The 22,883-nt window shown below is 38.4% G+C and overlaps 1 protein-coding gene across 1 annotated transcript in view; it reads right to left on the reverse strand.

Moving 5' to 3' along the window:
* LOC134659279 (serine proteinase stubble) overlaps window positions 1–22,883 on the reverse strand; it is a 60,388-nt gene that overhangs the window by 6,296 nt on the left and 31,209 nt on the right. Inside the window, exons 3-8 of the mRNA XM_063514932.1 lie at window positions 19,512–20,684; window positions 11,182–11,316; window positions 10,628–10,903; window positions 8,030–8,113; window positions 3,174–3,351; window positions 1,108–1,260 (exon numbers count right to left, since the gene is read on the reverse strand). Of these exons, the coding sequence (XP_063371002.1) occupies window positions 1,108–1,260; window positions 3,174–3,351; window positions 8,030–8,113; window positions 10,628–10,903; window positions 11,182–11,316; window positions 19,512–20,684 (1,999 nt within the window). The remainder of the gene's footprint in view (window positions 1–1,107; window positions 1,261–3,173; window positions 3,352–8,029; window positions 8,114–10,627; window positions 10,904–11,181; window positions 11,317–19,511; window positions 20,685–22,883) is intronic.

Genomic DNA, 22,883 nt, shown 5'->3' on the forward strand with positions numbered 1-22,883 from the left:
GTAAGTACTTGACCGCGTAGGTGGATTCCATTAACTCGTACTTATACACTCGAAAGCACATTTAAGACACATTAGTAACTGCACATAACATCGTTAATAAGGCTACTAATCAGATGTTGATACAAGCCAAACTTCACTCTTTTCTCAAATGGGGCATTATCTACGAAAAGGGACCTTAATTTTCGATGGCGCTTACGCCGCACCGCGTCGCGCGGCATTGTATTTATATCGGAGCATCGTTAATAATGGCGTAAGCGCCATCGACAATAAGGTCCCTTTTTATAGATAACGTCACATTTGAGCAAACAGTGAAGTTTGGTTTGTATCAACATCTGATTAGATATTATTAACAAGCGATGACAATGATACCATTTTGAGACATGGGTATTTTATATAAACTTTTTGTAATTTAATGTATTTCAAATATAACAACATACTACTTCTTATACCTACTTTTTGTTCCATAAAGTCTTCAGAATATTATTGCTAATTACTTGTTACACCTTGGTATAACAGATACATATTGAAAGGTAGCGGGATCAAAGTAGGTATATATACCTACTATAGTAATTATGTAAGATTTAAGTTTAATTTCAGTGCCCTACAGGGTGTCATAATAAACAAAAGAAATCATCTTGTATTACTTATGAAAGCAGTAAACACACTCTGATTACTGAACTGTGGTTAGCTAGACCACGTAGTTACATGTTACATATTTTGTAGATTATGTTCATATTCTCTTAATAATGAACTTACCTCAGTAACGCCAGGTCGTACTCAAAGGTGGCGGGGTCGAAGTGTGGATGGCTGGCCACGATCTGTACTCTTCGCTCCGCGAATCCGTAAGGCTCATCTTCCGTAGCCAAGTCATGTTCTCCCAGTCTCACTAGTAGCTCCTCTCCAATGTATTATGCTCTTAATAATGAACTTACCTCAATAACGCCAAGTCGTACTCAAAGGTGGCGGGTTCGAAGTGTGGATGGCTGGCCACGATCTGTACTCTTCTCTCTTCAAATCCGTAGGGCTCATTTTCCGTAGCCAAGTCATGTTGTCCCAGTCTCACTAGTAGCTCCTCTCCAATGTATATACTCTTAATAATTAACTTACCTCAGTAACGCCAGGTCGTACTCAAAGGTAGCGGGGTCGAAGTGCGGATGGCTGGCCACAATTTGTACTCTTCTCTCCGCGAAACCGTAGGGCTCATCTTCTGTAGCCAGGTCATGCTCTCCTAGTCTCACTAGCAGCTCCGATGGAGGGACACTGGAAGATTAAGTGTAAGTGTAAGGCCTGAGTGGACGCTCGAGTTGGGCGCGCAGCGGGGCGGGGCGTGCGGCGTGCATGTTAAACAAATGCAAGCGTATAGGAGCGGCCTTAGTGCACGCTGCTCACATCACGCGTGAGCCCACAGCCACGCTGCACGCCCCGCCGAACGCTCCGCTTCGAGCGTCCACTCAGGCCTTACACTAAGGATAAACATTTATTTATGATCTAACAATGAATAAATAAGTATTATAGGACAATCTTGTACAGATCGACCTAGTACTACAGTAAACTCAATAAGGCTCGTGTTGGGGGTACTAGATGACGATATACCATTATTGTGTGTAAGACTCCGCTGTCCGTACGTCTGTCTGTCCGTCTGTCTGCCACCAGGCTGTATCTCATGAACCGTGATAGCTAGGCAGTTGAAATTTTCACAGACGATGTGTTTCTGTTGCCGATATAACAACAAATACTAAAAACAGAATATAATAAATACTTAATTGCCTGAAAATAAAAAATAAAACATTTTTCATAGGTAATATGCAATTGTAAATATTTATAGACTACATCCGTACCGTACCTAACTGAGGAACAAATATTTGTGAATTCACATATTTATTCATTATTAAATACTTTGTAGGAAAAGACATAAACGCGTGCTAATTAGACATCCACCACATTAATTTTACAAATGTAACCTCGTGCCGCCCAATGTACATTAGGATGTACACTCAGTTTCGATGGAATGTCAACCTTAATTAAAAGCAAAGTAGGTAGCATTTCATTTGTCTCGTAATTCGAACAAATGAAATTGAACCCAATTGAAAATACAACAAGATTCAAACTTCCTTGGCTATACTTTTGTATGTATGTCTCGTAAAATTTTCGAACAAATGAAATTGAACCCAATTGAAAATACAACAAGATTCAAACTTACTTGGCTATACTTTTGTATGGTGGGCGGCACGAGATTAAAAAAAAGCGGCCAAGTGCGAGTCGGACTCGCGCACGGAGGGTTCCGCACCATCAACAAAAAATAGAGAAAACAAGCAAAAAAACGGTCACCCATCCAAATACTGACCCCGCCCGACGTTGCTTAACTTCGGTCAAAAATCACGTTTGTTGTATGTGAGCCCCACTTAAATCTTTATTTTATTCTGTTTTTAGTATTTATTGTTATAGCGGCAACAGAAATACATCATCTGTCAAAATTTCAACTGTCTATCACGGTTCGTGAGATACAGCCTGGTGACAGACGGACAGACGGACGGACGGACGGACGGACGGAAAGCGGAGTCTTAGTAATAGGGTCCCGTTTTTACCCTTTGGGTACGGAACCCTAAAAATGCATTCAATGACTCAAGGTACAAAGTAAACCGATACTTTTTATACACAATGCAGTATTTTCCTCTTGTCCTCATGGTCGTTTTGCGTTCTTGCGGTTAAAGCACCTTCAAAATTTTCGGCCACAGTTAATAAGTGTGCTTAACATTTTAATTATCTTCTTAGGTTTCAATATGCATATTATTAGCACTAAAGATATAAGCAAGGTTACTCAAAAATTGTAACGTAGGTCATTCGTTTTAAATTTTTTCTATTAATATAGGTACTTTTTGACCCCTAAAGCGGTACAAATTTTACAGGCATCCGAAAAATATTTTCCCTTTTTTCATTAACTTCTCATGACTAGTGCCGTTACCTTAGGGTAAATTAACGTATTTTTGAGATAACGCATAATTTTATCATTTATAATTAATTATCCACTAGTTTTATTTGTTTAATACCTTCATATTTAACCAATTTGATTTACGCGCCAAAACGCAACACATTAAAGTACCAAAAAAATACGCATTTACAAAATTTATAACGATTACGCACTAAACTACACAAAAAACACTAAAAATACTCACTGTTCAACACAATGCGCCGCCGTGATCGCCCAGTTCTCGTTCAAAAGGGCCGCTCCACACTTATGCAGGTACGTCGACGTCCTGTACTGACGCAGGGAAATCTGCCAGGGCCACTGCCCGAAGCCAGACTTGGCCCCGCCGACGATCCGGCCCTGGGGCCAGAGGCGCCGACCGCACACTGCCAGCACCAATAGTGTAGAGTTTAGGATCATTTTACACTAGTTTACACTTACATTAAAGCTTAATCACTAACTGTCACATTCAAATGTTTGAGAGTGTTTGCACTATTAATTTAGGTAATGTTTTGTGATAGTTTCTATTAAATATTTGCAGTAATTGTCATATAGTTTTTTTATTAACACTATTACTTGGTTAATGTTCTACGTATATTATTGCTTATTACATTGTTATAGTTTTGCACTTTATGTACAGGTTTATCATAATAATATATTAACCGGCGTTATATGGTTACAGTTTTTAATAATGATAATATTCTTAATAAGTTGTCAATCACTATGAACCACATTCATGTTTATCAAAGACAACACATCACTAATTATCACATTTTTGTGACCATAAAGTTCATTATGTGATTATAAGTCTGTATTTTGTAGAGGGTCACTTCAGGATTTTAATAGTTAGTCTATTGAAATTAATGTAAGAAGTAATTTTAATGTATTTTTTTTCAGCTAACCCGTTTTTAAATCTTATGTTATGAACTATTTTTTAAATACTTAATGCAGAACAGAAATTAGATATCGTCATATTCATTTTTGCAAGGACTTCAAGTACCTAGTTTTCAATTTTTTTTTGTTCACGAAACTTTTTTAAGCTTCCGAAATTATTCAATCAAACAGTCTCACTTTTTGACACTTAATTAATCAAAAAAATATCACTAATATCACAAATTAACTCTTTCTCACGCCACAGTTTTTTTTTAAACTAGAACAGGTTGTCCAGTGTCCTTGCCATCGCCTTGGCAATGAAGTGCGCGTGCGCATACGCGGACCGCCCAGCACTCTTTGTTTCAATCCGTCTTTCAACTCTGTACTAAAACACATCACTGACTTTTGATAGACCTTAAGCTCTTAGTAACAAAGCTTATGAATGGTCAGTCAATTGAGTTACACACTAAGTGCATTCTGAAAGACCATTGTACGCTTGAGCTCTGATCACATATTGGCTGTAAGGATCTCGAGGTCAGCTTAGTCAGGCTCGGAATATGATTCCACCATTTTTTTATTTTCATTGTTTACCTGTTAACAAATTTACGTGTACAGTCGGTGAAAAATAAACTGTCAAGCTTTATAACAACTTTATACTGATACTCAAGACAGTAGCGACTTTCTTAAGTGCAAATGTAATTTGGTTTTCTTATTTCAACCAAGTTATGTATTCTAGTGGCGAAAAAAAGATCTGGCAAGGCTCCTTGGTCTTTATATGAAATGTCAGCTCAGTGTCGATATATTGACGTGTTTATAAAGTGGTTTTCGTCAGGGATAAATTGTTTTTAGAGTTCATTGACCTGTTGCAGGAATGCAAACAATTTTGTTTGCTCCTCAGCTTTTGTTTTCTTTACGCTATTAAGGGTATTTCTACTGAGATATCTAATAATATTAATAAGCAAGAATTTTATTGGTAATTTATAATTCATTCGATGGGATTTACCTATGGTTTTTATTGTTTTACGATAATGTGATATTTGTGACACATTTTAACAAAAGGTACCACTTTTATTGGCACTCTAATATTTATTGAATTAATTAACAAATGACAACGTGATATGTTATGATATGTTTTAACACACGATATATTATATGATTATTTTTTTGATTCGTACATATTTACACTACTTTACGTACTTACTTTGTTTTTTTAATTCGTTACTCTTTAATGCATTATTTTAGGTTTTCTCGGTTTTAAAGTATTACTGCGTTGTTATACAGAATTTTAGCTAAGAAAGTTTGAATTTAACCTAGCTGTATTTTATTTGTTTTAATGAAAGTAGAAATTTAATTAAAACAGAGTGTCCATCGTAATGTACATTGGGCCACAGGAGGATAATGTTTGAAGTGACCCATTGTCTTTTCCACACCGATAAACGACATAATAGGCTGCCCAATTAGTCGTTTAGCAACCGCAATCAAATCAGTGCAGCCGTTTGCGAGACCTTGACTTCACAATGGCTGCGATGACTATTAACATGTAGTAAAGCAATTTGCCGCGTTTCCGGTTTAGATTTCCGTATTTATAACAATTATAACACGTGGAGTAATATACATGTTACTTTAGAGATTTTTATACAGTAACAATAAGGTCCCTTTTCATAGATAATGCCCCATATTTCAAGTTGAAACTGACTTTAGAGATTTTTATACAGGTTAGCCAAAAAAAAAAATTGTTAAAGAAGTTTTATATTTTTTTTTATGTATGGTGATGAAATGATTTACGTCTTTTCGTGTATTATATTATATGTGACGTTATCTATGAAAAGGGGCCTTATTGTCGATGGCGGTTACGCCATTATTAACGATGCTCCGATATAAATACAATGCCGCGCGACGCTATGCGGCGTAAGCGCCATCGACAATAAGGTCCCTTTTTATAAATAATGCCCCATATTTCAAGTTGAAACTGATTTTGTATGAATGAGAAACTTCCTTAAGGTATCGTTCGGAGTTCGGATTTAGACTACACCAGCAGTATTACAGCGTGACATTACTGCCACTGCATTGCTGCAGCAAATGTCAAAAGCGGCCAAGTGCGAGTCGGACTCGCCCATGAAGGGTTCCGTATTTAGGCGATTTATGACGTATAAAAAAAAACTACTTACTAGATCTCGTTCAAACCAATTTTCGGTGGAAGTTTACATGGTAATGTACATCATATATTTTTTTTAGTTTTATCATTCTCTTATTTTAGAAGTTACAGGGGGGGGGACACACATTTTACCACTTTGGAAGTGTCTCTCGCGCAAACTATTCAGTTTAGAAAAAAATGATATTAGAAACCTCAATATCATTTTTGAAGACCTATCCATAGATACCCCACACGTATGGGTTTGATGAAAAAAAAATTTTTGAGTTTCAGTTCGAAGTATGGGGAACCCCAAAAATTTATTGTTTTTTTTCTATTTTTGTGTGAAAATCTTAATGCGGTTCACAGAATACATCTACTTACCAAGTTTCAACAGTATAGTTCTTATAGTTTCGGAGAAAAGTGGCTGTGACATACGGACGGACAGACGGACAGACGGACAGACAGACAGACATGACGAATCTATAAGGGTTCCGTTTTTTGCCATTTGGCTACGGAACCCTAAAAATCCGGGTAACAATATCGATTTTGATATTTGCGTCAGTAATGCAGTATAAAAGTAAAAATAAAAAGCGCTGGTGGCCTAGCGGTAAGAGCGTGCGACTTGCAATCCGGAGGTCGCGGGTTCAAACCTCGGCTCGTACCAATGTGTTTTTCGGAACTTATGTACGAAATATCATTTGATATTTTACCAGTCGCTTTTCGGTGAAAGAAAACATCGTGAGGAAACCGGACTAATCTCAATAAGGGCCTAGTTTACCCTCTGGGTTGGAAGGTCAGATGGCAGTCGTTTTCGTAAAAACTAGTGCCCACGCCAATTCCTGGGATTAGTTGCCAAGCGGACCCCAGGCTCCCACGAGCCGTGGCAAAAATGCTGGGACAACGCGAGGAAGATGCGTCAGTAATGCAGTATAGGCAGTAATGTCGCACTGCATTACCGAAGCTGTAGTACTGCCAGCTGCAACGTTACAGCTGTCAGTATGTTTTTCGGGGAGTAATGTCAAGTCAGAACCCGCGACTCTATCACAAGCCTATCGCTCTGCCAGCTGAGCTACCGAGACTTCCATCGAGGACAGCGAATATTTCCGCCATATGTGCCTTAGGGAGGCGCCTATACTTCGTTTTTTTAGCATTAGAAATATAAGGTAAACAATCTTGATGTGTCTTTTAATTGAAAAACACATTTTAAAAATAAGTTACGGCAAATATGTAACAATTATGAATCTAATACGATCATTTATATTCTTCTGCTTTCATAAGTAATCGTTTTTGATTTTTTAAAAGCGTTTTTCAATTAAAAGACATGTCAAGATCGCTTACCTTCTTGCAAGTTCTTTCTAATGCTAAGAAAAAGCGGCCAAGTGCGAGTCGGACTCGCCCATGAAGGGTTCCGTATTTAGGGGATTTATGACGTATTAAAAAAAACTACTTATTAGATCTCGTTCAAACCAATGTTCGGTGGAAGTTTGCATGGTAATGTACATCATATATTTTTTTAGTTTTATCATTCTCTTATTTTAGAAGTTACAGGGGGGGGGACACACACATTTTACCACTTTGGAAGTGTCTCTCGCGCAAACTATTCAGTTTAGAAAAAAATGATATTAGAAACCTCAATATCATTTTTGAAGACCTATCCATAGATATCCCACACGTATGGGTTTGATGAAAAAAAAATTTTGAGTTTCAGTTCTAAGTATGGGGAACCCCCAAATTTTTTTTTTCTATTTTTGTGTGAAAATCTTAATACGGTTCACAGAATACATCTACTTACCAAGTTTCAACAGTATAGTTCTTATAGTTTCGGAGAAAAGTGGCTGTGACATACGGACGGACAGACAGCAGACAGACAGACAGACAGACGGACATGACGAATCTATAAGGGTTCCGTTTTTTGCCATTTGGCTACGGAACCCTAAAAAAACGAAGTATAGCGATACCGCAGGTACACTTCTGATGCGGCTCGGCCGAGACAGTGAATTTTATCAACTTTGAATTTATTTCTTAGTTTTAAAATTATAAGGATAGGTGGCACTTACCATCCTTGTAGTCAGACATGTTGACCGCTTCGGTGGTGGTGATAGGCGCCTCGGTGGTCACATTGCCGACCGTGGTCGTTACCACTGGAAATTATACATATATTAAAAAGGCTATATTTACTCGTTTTGACGACACTCGCCCATATATCTGGGTGAATCAACTTTTAGAACACTGATTTCGTGTCTCTAGCAAAGAAAAATCGATTTCGATTTAACCTAGTTCCCTGTGTGCCTAGCCAAGGTGACAATCGCTTGTGCTACGATTACGAAACGCTTTGTGTCTCTCTATCCCACTTCAATATTAGTGTTGCGTTTCGTTCACTACGGAGCGTAAACGATTGGCATGTTGACTACCTACTAGGGCTTCCAATACCGGGATCCCGGTATTTCGGTATCCCGGGATCCCGTCTTTTTAAACCCATTTTTCAATACCGGTATTTTTAAAGGCAATACCGGGATCCCGGTATTTAAAAAATGAGGGAAATGCGCAGTATAAACCCTTTAAATCCATTATATCCGGCTGTATCAAAAAGCTTACTAGCAACGATTTTTATAGCACGCGCAGTGCAAGTGTTATATTAAACGTCAAACTTCTATGAAATTATGACGTAAGTACAAATAATACTTGCACTGCGTACTGCGTATGCTATCAAAATTGTTGCAGACTTTACTTGGTCTAACTCTAACTGGTCTCTAGCCCGCATTTTATTATTGAAACAAGATCGTTGCCTAATGCGTCAGATAAATATTTGGTGGTTGCTGGTGGATGAATCCTGAAGTTATGTGAGTGATGAATATGATGATAGTGACATTAACATAATTAGTTCTTATAATTTTATAAAAAAATAAAACGAAAGAGCAAGGATAATTGTAATAAAGGTTGAACACGCCAAAACTGGGGCATGTACAATCGACTATTGCTATGCAAATAATAGAGATATACAAACTTTTATGGCACCTACTTGGTCACAAGACACTGGCCTATAATGTTATCAAGTTTTTTTAAATTATGTTTATTCGTTGTCAAAATGTCGAGCAAACAACATCAACAACGCGAGCGAATTTTGCACGAATACGTAGAAAATTCATTACTGAGCTACAGAGATATCGCGAAACGACTGAAATGTCCTCAATCTACGGTTTGTCGCGTATTAAAAAAGTTCCGTGCGCACCTAACAATAGATCGGAAGCCAGGAAGTGGAGGCGTGCAGGGTGTCAAGAATAAAAAAAAGGACGAGAAGGTGGTGAACATGTTTGCCTCAAATCCTAAGATTTCGTCTCGCGATGTTGCTAAAAAAGTTAAAATGTCTCAGTCCTATGTTCAAAAAGTGAAACGTAGGGCTGGCCTAAGGAGTTATAAGGCCCAGGCAGCACCAGATCGAGACTCGAAACAGAACTCATCCGCGAAGAAACGGTCTCGAAAACTTTATGAGAATTTCATAACCAAATTTGCATGCGTCGTCATGGACGACGAAACATACATAAAAGGTGACTTTAAACAAATTCCTGGGCAAGAGTTCTATACCAGCCTAAGTAGAGTAGACGCCCCTGAAGAGTGTAAATTAAAAAAAACGTTCGAAATTTCCAAAAAAGTACCTGCTTTGGCAAGCAATATGTAGCTGTGGGAAAAGAAGTCGGCCGTTTATTACTACCGGGACAATAAACGGCGATATTTATAGAAAAGAGTGTTTGCAGAAACGTTTGCTACCTTTCATAAGAAAGCATGACTCACCACCTTTGTTTTGGCCAGATTTAGCCAGTTGCCACTACTCAAAACCAGTGATGGAATGGTATGCTGCAAATGGGATCGTGGTGGTACCAAAAGTGTGCAACCCCCCAAATAGTCCGGAACTGCGGCCCGTTGAAGAGTACTGGAGTATTATGAAGGGAATTTTAAAAAAGAAAGGCGGCGGAGTAAAATCGGTCCCTGAACTACAAAAGATGTGGACATGGGCGTCAAGACAGTGTTCTATTAACATGGTGCAAAGTCTTATGAGCCGTGTACGTAGGAAAGTTAGAAAAATGGCTTACTGTGTAGACCAAATCTAAAATATGGAATGTTATTTTAAACAGCGTTAAATATGCTATTAAATGTGTAAAACATAATATACTTTTTCACTTTTATTATAATTTTGTACTACATTTTGTGTGCCCCAGTTTTGGCGTGTTCAACCTTTAATGGCAAAACAATTTTTATGGAAATTTGAAAAAATGTTGTCTGGTTGGTTAAGTTGGACTACAAATGTGACTGGTGAGAGAAAGTCAATAAATTGGATAATATTATTGCCAACCTAGAGTGTGAAAGATAATTATTGCAGATGGCGGAATTGATTGTTTATTATTGTAATAGCTTTTAGGACATATCTGGTATTCCAGTGAGCCTTTCTAATTCCCCTTTTTAATAAAACTATATATTTTTAAGCGATTCATATCCAATACCGGGATCCCGGGATCCCGGTATTGATGAAGACAGTTTCGGTATTAATACCGGTATTGTGAGAAGTCCGGTATTTGGAAGCCCTACTACCTACGCACCTTGGACTGACTATTAAGAATGCAATCGGTGAAAAATGGTAGAGACTTAAATAATACACACACCTGACTCTGTGCTAGCCTCCGTAGCATTTGTCGCGTTGCTCATTGTCACCATAGTCGTTATCGTCTCCGTTGTCATTGGCGGCACTGTCGGCGACAACGTGACGTTGACTGTGAACTCCAACATGGCTTCCGTGACCGGTTCCGTTGTCGCTTCCGTTGTTGTTGGTTTTGTCGTTGTTGTAGTTGTTGTTGTTGGTTTTGTCGTTGTTGTAGTTGTGGTGGTTGTTGTTGGTTGTTCTGTTGTAGGCGCTTCGGTTTCGGGTTCTGTTGTGGGTGCTGAAATATAGGTACAATATTGCAAGGGAATTTTAGCCGCTGATTGTATGGTTAACTTTTTTGCAGTTGATATGTACCTATACTAATTAAACAACTTAATCGACAGACTCTGACTGACATTTCTTAATTATTCTCCAATGCAAATTCTGTTGAATCCAAAGGTTGAATTTGAGCAAAAATAAGTACTATCAAATTAATCCTCAACAATATTTTCTTTGTAAATTGTTAACTTATCTTCTGAAATATTAAGATTTTGGATAACAGTGTTAGTACTCAACCTTCTGTCGTTGTCGTTGTTGTAGTTGTCGTTGATGTTGTTGATGTCGTTGTGGATGATGTGGTTGTTGTTGTTGTTTCGGGGGGCACGGTCAACAACACCCAGCCGTCCGGTGGCGTTATGGGGGACCATATTTCTAAAAATATATAAGGTTTATTAGTTTACAAAAACCTAGCTAAACATCTTCGTAAAATAACTTCAAAATATATTTTTCGAAAATACTATTATTCTAAACCCACACTTGGGAATCTATAGTCTGTAGATAACAAAATTTACAAGCTTCAATACGCATTCCTGGGATTAGTTGCCAAGCGGACCTCAGGTTCCCAATGAGCTGCGGCAAAAATTACGGGACAACGCGAAATGCGAGCGAGGAAGATGATGATTTCCATAAAAATTAACATTTTTCAACGATAAACATGACATTTATAAACATATTAGCGACGTAGCGATCCGTCCCGACTTCGCACACGTTAACAAATTATACATAAACCTTCCTCTTGAATCACTCTATTTAAAAAAACCGCATCAAAATCCGTTACGTAGTTTTAAAGATCTAAGCATACATAGGGACAGACAGACAGCGGGAAGCGACTTTGTTTTATCCTATGTAGTGACGTGAATTCTAAATTCAAAACTAGCACAAGCAGCTCATCCTACTTTTGTAATCACGATCGTTACTCCACGACGGCTTTCGATGTCAATTGTCAGCGCGCGGCGAATTCAGCTGACTCGGTCATGACTGTCATGAACCGCCTACTTATTTATAAAAAGATTAGGTCAAGTCGGGTAACTGGGGACAGAAAGATACCTAGTCTAGCTAGTTCAAAAATGTACCCTAAGGCTGGTACATAGATCCTGATTTAAACATTGTAAAAAGTCGCGTAAAGTGTCATTCTATGGAACTTGCTAACTATGAGCTATGTAAACAAACCGCCATATTGAAATTGTCTCTGAATGATTAATTTACTAGTGACTTTTGTTTACATAGTTAGCAAGTTCCATAGAATGACACTTTATGGTCAGAGAGCGCAAACTTTGAACACTTTACGACATCCCGTTCTAAGGTAACATAATTATGTTATATATGTACTAACTGATTTTTAGGAGTTCCGTACATCAAAAGGAAAAAACGGAATCTTTATAGGATCACTCATGCGTCTGTCTGTCTGTCCGACCATTCCCCCCCCCCCCCCTTTTTCTCCGAAACTACTGGGTCTAAAATTTTGAATAAAATACACAAAATAGTTCTTTCTAAAATAGATGAGATGTCAGGAAAACCTATTAGATATGTGCAGTCAAGCGTGAGTACGGAACCCTTGGAACCCGAGTCCGACTCGCACTTGGCCGGTTTTTTTTAGTATGAGTATTTGATCATTAATTAATCGTAAGCCCCGGCAGCCGCGCGAGCATATGTTGGATAGTTTGCCGCGCGATATGGAGACGGGGCTTAAGACGCGAGACCACGGAAACATGAGACGTTTTACCATCAACAATGACATCGGTTCTAGGTTATCTGATAAAAAGCCGGGACGGTCCGTTGGCCGTGGTGAGGTTAACAATTTCATGATTTAAGACTGTACCTATTTTATGTAAAACCTTGTTATTTTTAACCACAACGAATATATATAATCATCATAAAATTTTAATAAGATTAAGTTTACTATGATTTTACTATCAAACATATGCTCCTTTATTTTGGTCTGGTTAAAAGTATTATATCTTTTTTTTTATGGTACAGTCAGCAAAACTATTAGATGTTTGTATGCATTTTTGCTGACTGTACATCAATTAAATATCGTTTTTAAACTAGGTATCCAATGTTTTTTAATAGTGCTTTACAATGATGACTTAGGTTGCCTATTTCATTAAGTTTGCAATTAATTAATGAATTTCCGAACTAAATACAATTAGATGATTAGGTAAATGTTTAATACAAAGAAATATTGACATCACAGTAAATCGAACCCCAGACAGTAATTAGAAACTAGACTGACCGTGAAATGAAGAGTAAACGCATTTATACTGTGACAGATCCGCTGACAGTTGACAGGCCGGTCACGTATCGGGGACAAACGCATTGTCTCAGTGAAACTGAGGGCTCACTTTCTTTACGAACATTTTGAATTCGGATTAGTATTGAAAAAAACTAAGCTTTGTTGCCATGGTGATGACGGTCACGTGAAAAATAGAATGCACTGCCTTTTGCCCTTTGTCTCGTCTTGGCGGGGGCACGGCCGTGCCCCCAGATAAATGCGGGATGGATGAAATGGCTACAGGTCTCTGGAATAGCGATCCACGAATGCCCCTTAAAAGGGGAAAATCTACAAGACGATCGTGAGGCCTGTTGTAATGTAAGGATCAGAATTCTGGGTGATGAAAGTGGCGGATGCAAGAAGAGTGCATGCAGCGGAAGTGAGAATGTTGACATGGATGTGTGGAGTGACGAGAAAGGTTCGGATTAAGAATTTTGTCTACTCCCGTACTTTTATTTGTCATTTAAAGGGTCGTGCACACAACTTTAAAACCCTATCTTATAGTTGTCAAGACAAGTCTTTAGTCTATGCCCCAAAAAAGAATTTGTGCATACACACAGTATCTTTTTGGCGATTTTACGATACTTCGTGTAATGACCACTTAAAAAATATTGAATGAAATACAGTGTTGCCAACCTTATTTTAAATGTCATCTCTGACAAATAAGTGAACCATAGACATGTTTTTTTTTTAATTTCATTCATTCATTCATTCTTTTCCCGCCCGTACCCTCCATTTTTGCTACTTCTTGAATTAAAAATATTTGTTAAATTTACAATTTTATTTCAAAGTAAGTGCTTGGTCGTGGAAAAAGTATTGTATGCAACGTTGTTTAACTGAGTCAAAAAATACTCGTGGCGTCGCGTCGTTATTAACAATTTTCGGCTTCGCCTCAAATAGAAAGGAGTGAGTGCTGTGACGCAAGATAGAGGAAAATGGAAGAGAAAAACATGTTGTGCCAACATAACGTGGGATAAGGGCAGGACGAAGAAGAGGTGATGACGGTCACAGCCGTGGACCTAAAGGTGTTATTTCAATTACTACTGCAGCAGCGAGTGTTGAGGCGTAGGTAAATACCGCGGCGTTTTGTTCTTAGACTTTACCTCTCTATTCTCTTTGATGTTACGTCCATTGCACAGTCGCCATCAGATATATCGGAGCGGCCAAGGCGTCCACAAATATCTGAGCACGCCTCTATGTCAAGGCGTTAGAGTGCGTATTCAGATATTGCGAACACCTTGACCGCTCCGATATATCTGATGGCGACTATACATTCGTCTAAAACCTAATGCTAACGAGTTTTGTACCTATTTTAAGTTGAAGATGAGACGAAAAACATTGTACTTAAGCGCTCAAAGTGACATTAGCAAGTGTTTTCGCCCAATCCAATAACAACTCAAGCTATAAAACTCAATAAAATATCCTTTTTTGCTTGCAACCAAAGACTCAAATTCTAATGAGTTTTGAACATTAAAAGTGACTAACACAAATATGACACCTCCGGTCAATGTTTTCCAATATCGCAAAAACAAAAGAAACTAAGTTAAAATCATAGCATTCAGTTTTAAATTTTAAACCGTTGTTATAAGATTCATATTACATTGTGTACTACGAAATTTGTCCTACTTTTTTGTGTTAAAATAAGCATTATTTGTGCGCCCACGATCTCAACGAGCATTGACTGGGCATTACTCCTTTACCAATATATTAGGCTAAGAGCTATATATACAATTTTCCTACCATATATTTTAACGGATGACTCACGTTAGACCGGGCCAACCGGGCCGTGTCCGGGTCGGAGCTTCCGGCGCTTACTTTTCTATGACAGATGACAGGTCATCACGTGATGCTTTCCATAGAAAACGAAGCTCCGGAAGCTCCGGCCCGGACACAACCCGGTCTAACGTGATAATATTCCGTAAAAAAAATTAAAACCTCTGGTGTAAATTTCATTCGATAGCGTGACGTGAGTACGCGTTTGCGAATCAGCGTAATAGTGTCTCATTTTGTATGGGATTTAGAACAGCAGCGCGCCAAGCGAGACGTTTTGGAAACTCAAAATACAAAATAACACTTACATGTAGGTACAGTTGGTGCTAAGCAGGATTTGAATTCAAACTGTTAGACATTTTTTGGGAGTAAAATTGTGAATGCATACGAATCAAATAAACAGAGTTCATTGTCGAAACTGTTAATAAAAAGACTTTCGTCTGCATCTAGATACCTAAATTGTTTACTAAAAGTAATTCAGTTGATTAAAACATGAGAATATTATAAGAAACTGTCCTTATAAATGGTACCTAAGCATCGGACGCAACTATAAGACTTTAAATAAATGTTATTTACTAAGAAAAAGTGACCAAGGCTTCCAGTGCCCCAGGCTGGAATCCAACCAGCGTCCTCTGCTATCGCGGTAGGTGCCTGTGCCATTCGGCCACCGGGCCACAGCGGCATAGGTCGATTTTTTCCAAAATTGCACGTCTTACTGAAGGCTTATGGCGCCCCCTGGCCACCTCTAAGGTAGAAGTATGGTTGGTCTGTGGAATGGCACAGGCACCTGCCGCGACAGCAGAGGACGCTGGTTCGATTCCAGCCTGGGGCACTGGAGGCTTTGGTCACTTTTTCTTAGTATATGACATTTATTAAAAGTTTATAATTTATATAGTAGTCTACATGAAATAAAAACAAATTAAATTATTTTCTGAGAATTAAGTTATTTTCAGAAAATAATTTAATTTGTTCTAATGCAACTATAAGAAATGAAAATGAAAATTAGAACATTTTCAAAAGAAGGTGGCTCTACCAGGCGTGGCTCACTTCGCGATTTCATCGCTTTGCAACAGGTAGCTACCAGTACATCCGTTTCACACCAATTTTGGTGGCTAGCCATAAGCCGCACGTGGCGCTGTCGCCACCTAGCGGCCATATCTGTGCTGATCGTAACAGACGCGTTTTGTTAGAGAGTGAGTCTTCTGTACCTAGTACTATTATTTATTCTGTGGCTCTACTAGCTCTTGGACTATGGCACGAGTCATTTGATTTATCATCCATCGATAAAGAATAACTAGAAAATAACAGATTTTAGATGATTTATTGCAACACCATTTTAATTAATCATAGAGATTAGAAATAGGGGGAAAGTGCCATGAAGGAGCCAGGTTTCGGAGGAACCTTTTGCACTATTTTGATAGTGTCAGAACGAATTCAAATTCAACCTCGGAATTATTTCCGAACGCTTTGCCAAATTTGCAGATACTTATAAAACTTCTAAGAAATGATAACAAACTCATAAAAAGTAACTAACAGGCGTATTCTAATTTAAATTATAGGATACAAATGGATTGGATCGGATTCAATAATTATTGGATCTGTCAGTGTCAATCAAAAGTGACGTTTAGATTGAAGAAGTATCACTTTAGACACTGACAGATCCGATCCATATCTATTCCAAACCGAATTCATATCGTATAATTTATATTAGAATACGTATGGTCCCCTTACTACATCTAAAATAAAATATTTGTTGAAGATTGAACTTTAATAGCTGTCAATAGAGTTGAATATTATATCCGCCATATGTGACGATATCTATGAAAAGGAACCTTATTGTCAATGGCCCTTACGCCATTATTAACGATGCTCTGATATAAATACAATGCCGCGCGACGCTGTGCGGCGTAAGCGACATCGACAATAAGGTCCCTTTTCATAGATAATGCCCCATATATTGGCTTCGTATGCGGTAAAGGGTACATTAATAAATTAAGTATAACGAACTCGCGAAAATCGCTGCTGTTCCGAGCCACTTCCCATCTTGATTAAAAACAATTACTCGTATTTAGAATACATTACTAGTTTCTTTACCCCAATAGACCTTACGCGTTTTATGCTATACACAGTAATTACAGGTGATTATTATTTAAATATTTACTGTTTTTACTATAAATTATTCATTGCAATAATATTATTAATAAGTTAGGTCCCCACTGAAAATCAGCGCTGCGGCTTACCGTAGCATTAAGCTGGAAACAAATTATCGGACGCGGCTGACGGCCGCGGCTGACGCGCGCGACATAAAAGTGTGCACAGTCTCCTAACATCCAGCGCGCCAGATTTCTGTCGGATGTCCGAAGGCTCAAAGTTACGTCCACAGCTTATATACCTCCGATAGTTTGCACAGTTCAGTGTATATTCATTATCTACAGGGCCGGATTAACCCTAAGGCAGAGTAGGCAACTGCCTATGGGCCCCGCCTCGGCTAGGGGGCCCCGGCGGCCCCGCGCGCGCCAAAAAAAAATGTGTTTCATATGGCCAAAATTCATAAATAATTTGTTATGTTACCTACTTATACCTAATGTCCAATATCAGTTTCTCAGACGCACATCAAATGATTATGTAAATTATGTTATTTTATAGCTTTTAAAGTCTGTAAATTGAGCTAGAATTTCAGGCTCCCGAGGGCCTAAAACCTGATTAATGAAACTTCGGCCCTCCGAGTAACTCTTGTATGACACATATATTATTGTTGAGTAACATTTGACGATTGGTTCGTATCAGAGCGCTGCTTCGATTCATTGATTTCAGAAGCTTAGCCTTTTGCCTCGCATGAATGCTCACCTCGCTGGTTATAAGTACGCTTCGGGCTTGTTAAGTATATGGAGATTGCTGAGCTCGACCTTCAGCCTCACTTTTTACCTCAATTTTTGGTTCGCCTACCAAATCTCTTCTTCAGCGTAGCCTTTGGCCTCGCTGCGCCAAGCTCAGCCTGCGGTCTCGCTTTTTAATACAATGGACATTGGTTGTCGTCTGTGATCTAGCTGAGCTTATCCTGAAGCACGGCTTTGACCTCGCATGAAAGCTCACCTCACTGGGTAATTTCGGATTTTTAGGCCTTTTTAACACGCTTTCACAATTTTTTCACAAAAAATTTCGCGGTCGCTGCGCTCGCGATTTTTATTGCTTTTCCGATTTACCCTATACTTACATGCTAGTTTGACTGGTTAATGAATAATTATTTAAACACATGTAATTTTTTTATTATTAAGTTAATTTTAATCATGTGGCTCATATGGTCGGACAATCGCTATTCAGCCTCGCAAAATATTTAACTACTTATTGAGAAAAAAAGAGCTCTCCCCGCACTGAACGCAAGGAGGAATCGGCAAAAACTAATATAAAAAACCTTTATGTCCACGCAAGAGCGAAAAAGACATCGTTGCATGTTCGGATCGGCTCAACCGACAGCTGAAGGTTGAAATTAAAACCGCAAACTTACTTCCCTGTACTCAACAACTGAACTTAGGTATGCAGAATTAACTGTAAGGGGGCCCCGAGCATTGCACTGCCTAGGGGCCCCGACATGCTTAATCCGGCCCTGATTATCTAGATACCTATAAGTCGCGGATGTGAGCCGCGTCCGTCAGCCGCGTCCGATAATTTGTTTCCAGCTTTACGCTGAGTGGGGGCATGTGGGGGTCCTTTTAACGTCTATCTCATCTATGCATTCTATGTAATTAACTGGTTTGGTTTGACGTAAATAAATGTATTTTCTTTCTTTCCTTCTTTCTTTCTTTCAATAATAAATAATAGGTGGATACAGCCCTAACCAGTCCCGCCAAAATACCAAAAATCACTTGAAGTAGACGCCAATGAGTGACGTAAATATTAATGAAACAGTCGTCAACTGTACGGCTACCATCAGTTTGGCACTGAGATAAACGCCGTCGAGAACGTGATTTACTTTCTATACATCTCGCTCGTACTCGCATATTAGTGCAAACGAGATATATAGAAAGTAAATTACGTTCTCGATAGCGTGAATGTCAGTTTTGACACTGTCAGTGACTCATGGTACGGGCTCTGTTAAGAACATTGAGTAATACCTGAGCCCTAATCGGAACGAGATCTTTCTAAGTGAAACCTGGCATGAGAATTTTCTCCCAAAAGTTTCCAGATTTTTTTTGAAATTTTGAGAATGTTGATGAACTTGCACATTTCTAGTTGATCATGGTGTGTTTTTATTGGGTCATCTTAACAATTAGATTCAATTCATTCCCGAGATTTGCTTAGTGGTGACGCTAATTTAAACGTGCACTTAGAAATCACAAGCGGTTAAAAAAATACCCTTTGGGCTTTATCAGGAGGCCACTTTCGAGTTAGGCCACTACACTACGTTAATTAAAGTGATACAACTCAGAAAGTGACGAACTCAGAAGTGGCGAACTCAGAAAGTGATCAACTCAGAAAGTGACCGCAGAATGTGACCTACTCCGCTTAAAGGAAAAATAAAACTCACCATCAGAAGACGTAGTAGTGTTTTCTGGCGCTTTGGTAGCGGCATCCACCGTACTCGACCACGTCACGAAAGGAGGGTAATCTGTAGACTTGTCTGTTGTTGGAATCTCAGTCTCCGTCACTGGTTTTAAAGTCGCAATTTCAGTGACCAATTCCGTGGTTGTTACTTCTGTAGTAGGAGCTGTTGTTGGTTGCTCTGTTGTTGTTGTTGGTGGTTCTGTGGTCGTTGTTGTTGTTGTTGTTGTTGTAGTAGTTGTTGATGTTGTTGAGGGTTCAGTTATTACTTCTGTTGTTTCAACAATTTTCTCAGTTGTTGGAGCTTCAGTTGTCGTTGTTGTTGAGGTTGTTTCTTGTGTTGCGTTTATAAAAGTTATAGTTGAAAGTGGTCTAGTGAAAATAGGTCTAGAGCTAGTAGACTGTGGTAGAATAGTTATGTTTAATCTAGGAGGGATTGGTAATGGCTTTTTGGTAGAAGGCACTTTAGGTGTCGGACGATAGATAGGTTTTCTAGTAGTGTTGTATACTGATAAAGGTTTAGTAGGTTTTGGTCTATTTGGCTGTATATACTGAGGCTTGGTGAAGTTAGTAGGTCTGTATGGCGGTCTAGGTTTATAAGTAAGCACAGGTTTCCTACTAGGCTTCGCTGTTGTTTGTTCTGTAGTCGAAACTGTTGTTCTTATACCTTCCGTTGTCGATTTTTCTGTGACTAAATCTCCAGAGACAGTCTGGAATGTAGATAATTTAACAGGAATTTCTGTAGCCTCTTCAGGTTTAACTGCTTTAGTAGTAGCTTCTAATTCAAGAGTAGTTCTATCATCAGGAATCTTATTATCTAGATCAGACTTTGTCTCCATTTCGATTTTATCTGCTACCGTAGTTTTTTCTGTAGTCCTTACTTTAGTTGTTTCTTCAACTTTTATAGTAGTTTTCTCTTCAGTCTGTGGATGAACGAAGTTAGCGCCATCTATGGAGTTATCTTCGATGTTATTTATAGGTATTACGTTCTTGTCCTGTACTTGGCAACAGGAGCCGAAGTAGAACCTGTCTATGCATGTTCCTAGGTGAGTGCCGTTGGCTTTAAGACAGTCTATGGCGAACATGCAGAGGCCTTCTTGGCCTGTTCGTCTTGATATACATGGCAAGTGGCGTATATTCCTAGCTAGTGGCACTGGACCTGAAACAAAATAAATAATTGGTTAACATACGAAGAAACTTGGTAATTATAATTTTTTACAAAAAGGTCAAGAGATATGAAAACATTTTATTGATTACTGGCATCAATGAGTTTATTCAATTGTACAACGGGACTTAATCGCGTATTTAAGTTTTATGATTTACCTCCGACGTTTCGAGGACGGCCTTGTCCCCGTGGTCTCGGAGAAGACCACTAATAATGTGTAAAAATCGTGGAAGTTTAAATCAGTATCGATGAGTTTATCATTACAAAAAGTAATATCTGCGGTATCATGCTGATTAGGAGGCTTATGTAGGCATAAAAACTAGAAATGGTAAAGCTGGAAAATTGCTGTTTCCTTCCTTTCTGACCACTTTTGTATCTCAATTATGCGTTTTTCTATTTTCAAAAAAACTATTGACCAAAAGTTATTCCATAATAACACTAATTTGTAAATAATATGTACCCATTTAATTTCACCTTCTGTGCTAGCATCGATCGATGTTTTTATTTATTTTAAATTATGTCATCTAGTTATTTGTAAAAGTAAACAAATTCAATATACCTAAGTGGCTGTGTGACCCAGTTGCATATATTCGTGTAAATAATACACAGGTGATGACATGAGTGATTTTATGACTTGAACCTTCAGACAACAATAATACAATACCAAGTCATATGAATAGGCTGTTAAAAAACCTCTGAATATGACTACAATTCCTACGATCTCTGTCATTTATAATTCGAGTAAGGTTTTAAATCGATACATAGAGCGACATCTATCATCGTTACGTTCAAACAGTTACTACTGACATCTACAGTAACGTGATTGAACTACTAAGTCCATCGATGGACGAAAATCGGCAGAATATTCACTCGTTGTCAAAGATATATACCTAATTGTAACTCCGTATCTCGTTATAAAACGTGTTAAATTAATACAGTACACTCAGCAGCCGAAAAAGCTAAACTCGAACTGGTCGTAAGTACCACAGACACTACTCAACTACTGGCACTTAAAAACGAAACGATATAATATCTTATCCTCAAACCTTCACTAACGTTCGGTCAGCAAATGGGAGTTGTTCAAAATTATCTACACACGCTATTCATCTCTTAAGAAGGAAATTATGTTTAGATCCATTTTTCCAGGTTGATAAAAAAAAATCAACAAACAATAAACTTTAAACGTTATAATTTAAACAAACAAGAATAATTAGGTATAAACAACAATAACGTAAACAAAAAAGAAAATATTATAAGTCATATTTTTGCCATGTCGGGGCAGAGATATATATAGATAGAATACTCTTTATTGTCACAACTTAGTAAAATGTTTTAATATCATATAGTAGGCAAACAAGCAGACGGATCACCTGATGGTAAACGATTACCGTCGCCCATGGACACCCGCAACACCAGAGGGGTTGAAAGTGCGTTGCCGGTGTTTAAAATGGGAGTAAGCTTTTTTTAAGGTTTGAAGGTCTTAAGTCCGGAAATACCGCAGGCGATAGTTTATATATATATCTTAAGGACCTTAAGGTGCGCCCAGATGCCAGATGTCCAGATGATTATATATATCGTAGATCCAGAGTACCCGTTTTTTGGTTTAGGCGGAGTAAGTCACTTTCTTAGGAGGTCACTTTCGAGTTAGGTCACGTTCTGAGGACGTCACTTTCTGAGGACGTCACTTTCTGAGGACGCCACTTTCTGAGGACGTCACTTTCTGAGTTCGTCACTAATTCTAAAGTATAAGTAATTCGAAAGTGACCTCCTAAGAAAGTGACATACGCTTAAGAGCCAACAGGAGTGGTCGTTTCTCCATACAAACGTACTCGACTGTTTCCTCGGTGGGTTTTGAAGCTAGAGCAATGATTTTTTCAACACAGATTAATATTGTCAATATCTGTGTCGGACCGTTTTGCTTTTTTTGATATTTTTGTTTTTTAAGACGCTAGAGCCCTTCAAAAATGGCCAAAATGGCCTAATTGAATATGCCGCAATGAGAGGCGTGCTATTCAAAACTGACATCAATTAGTCAAAAAAGCAAAACGGTCCGACACAGATAATGTCATAATCATTTAGATTTCCAAATTTGGTTACGATTGGTTACGTTTTGGAGGAGGAAACAGTCGAGTACGAAACCTCGATTTTTGATATTTTTACGCAGGATTTTTCGCCTTGTCCTTATCGCACTAG

The sequence above is a fragment of the Cydia amplana genome, chromosome 24 (assembly GCF_948474715.1).
Source record: "Cydia amplana chromosome 24, ilCydAmpl1.1, whole genome shotgun sequence".
In the NCBI taxonomy this organism is placed as follows: Eukaryota; Metazoa; Arthropoda; class Insecta; order Lepidoptera; family Tortricidae; genus Cydia; species Cydia amplana.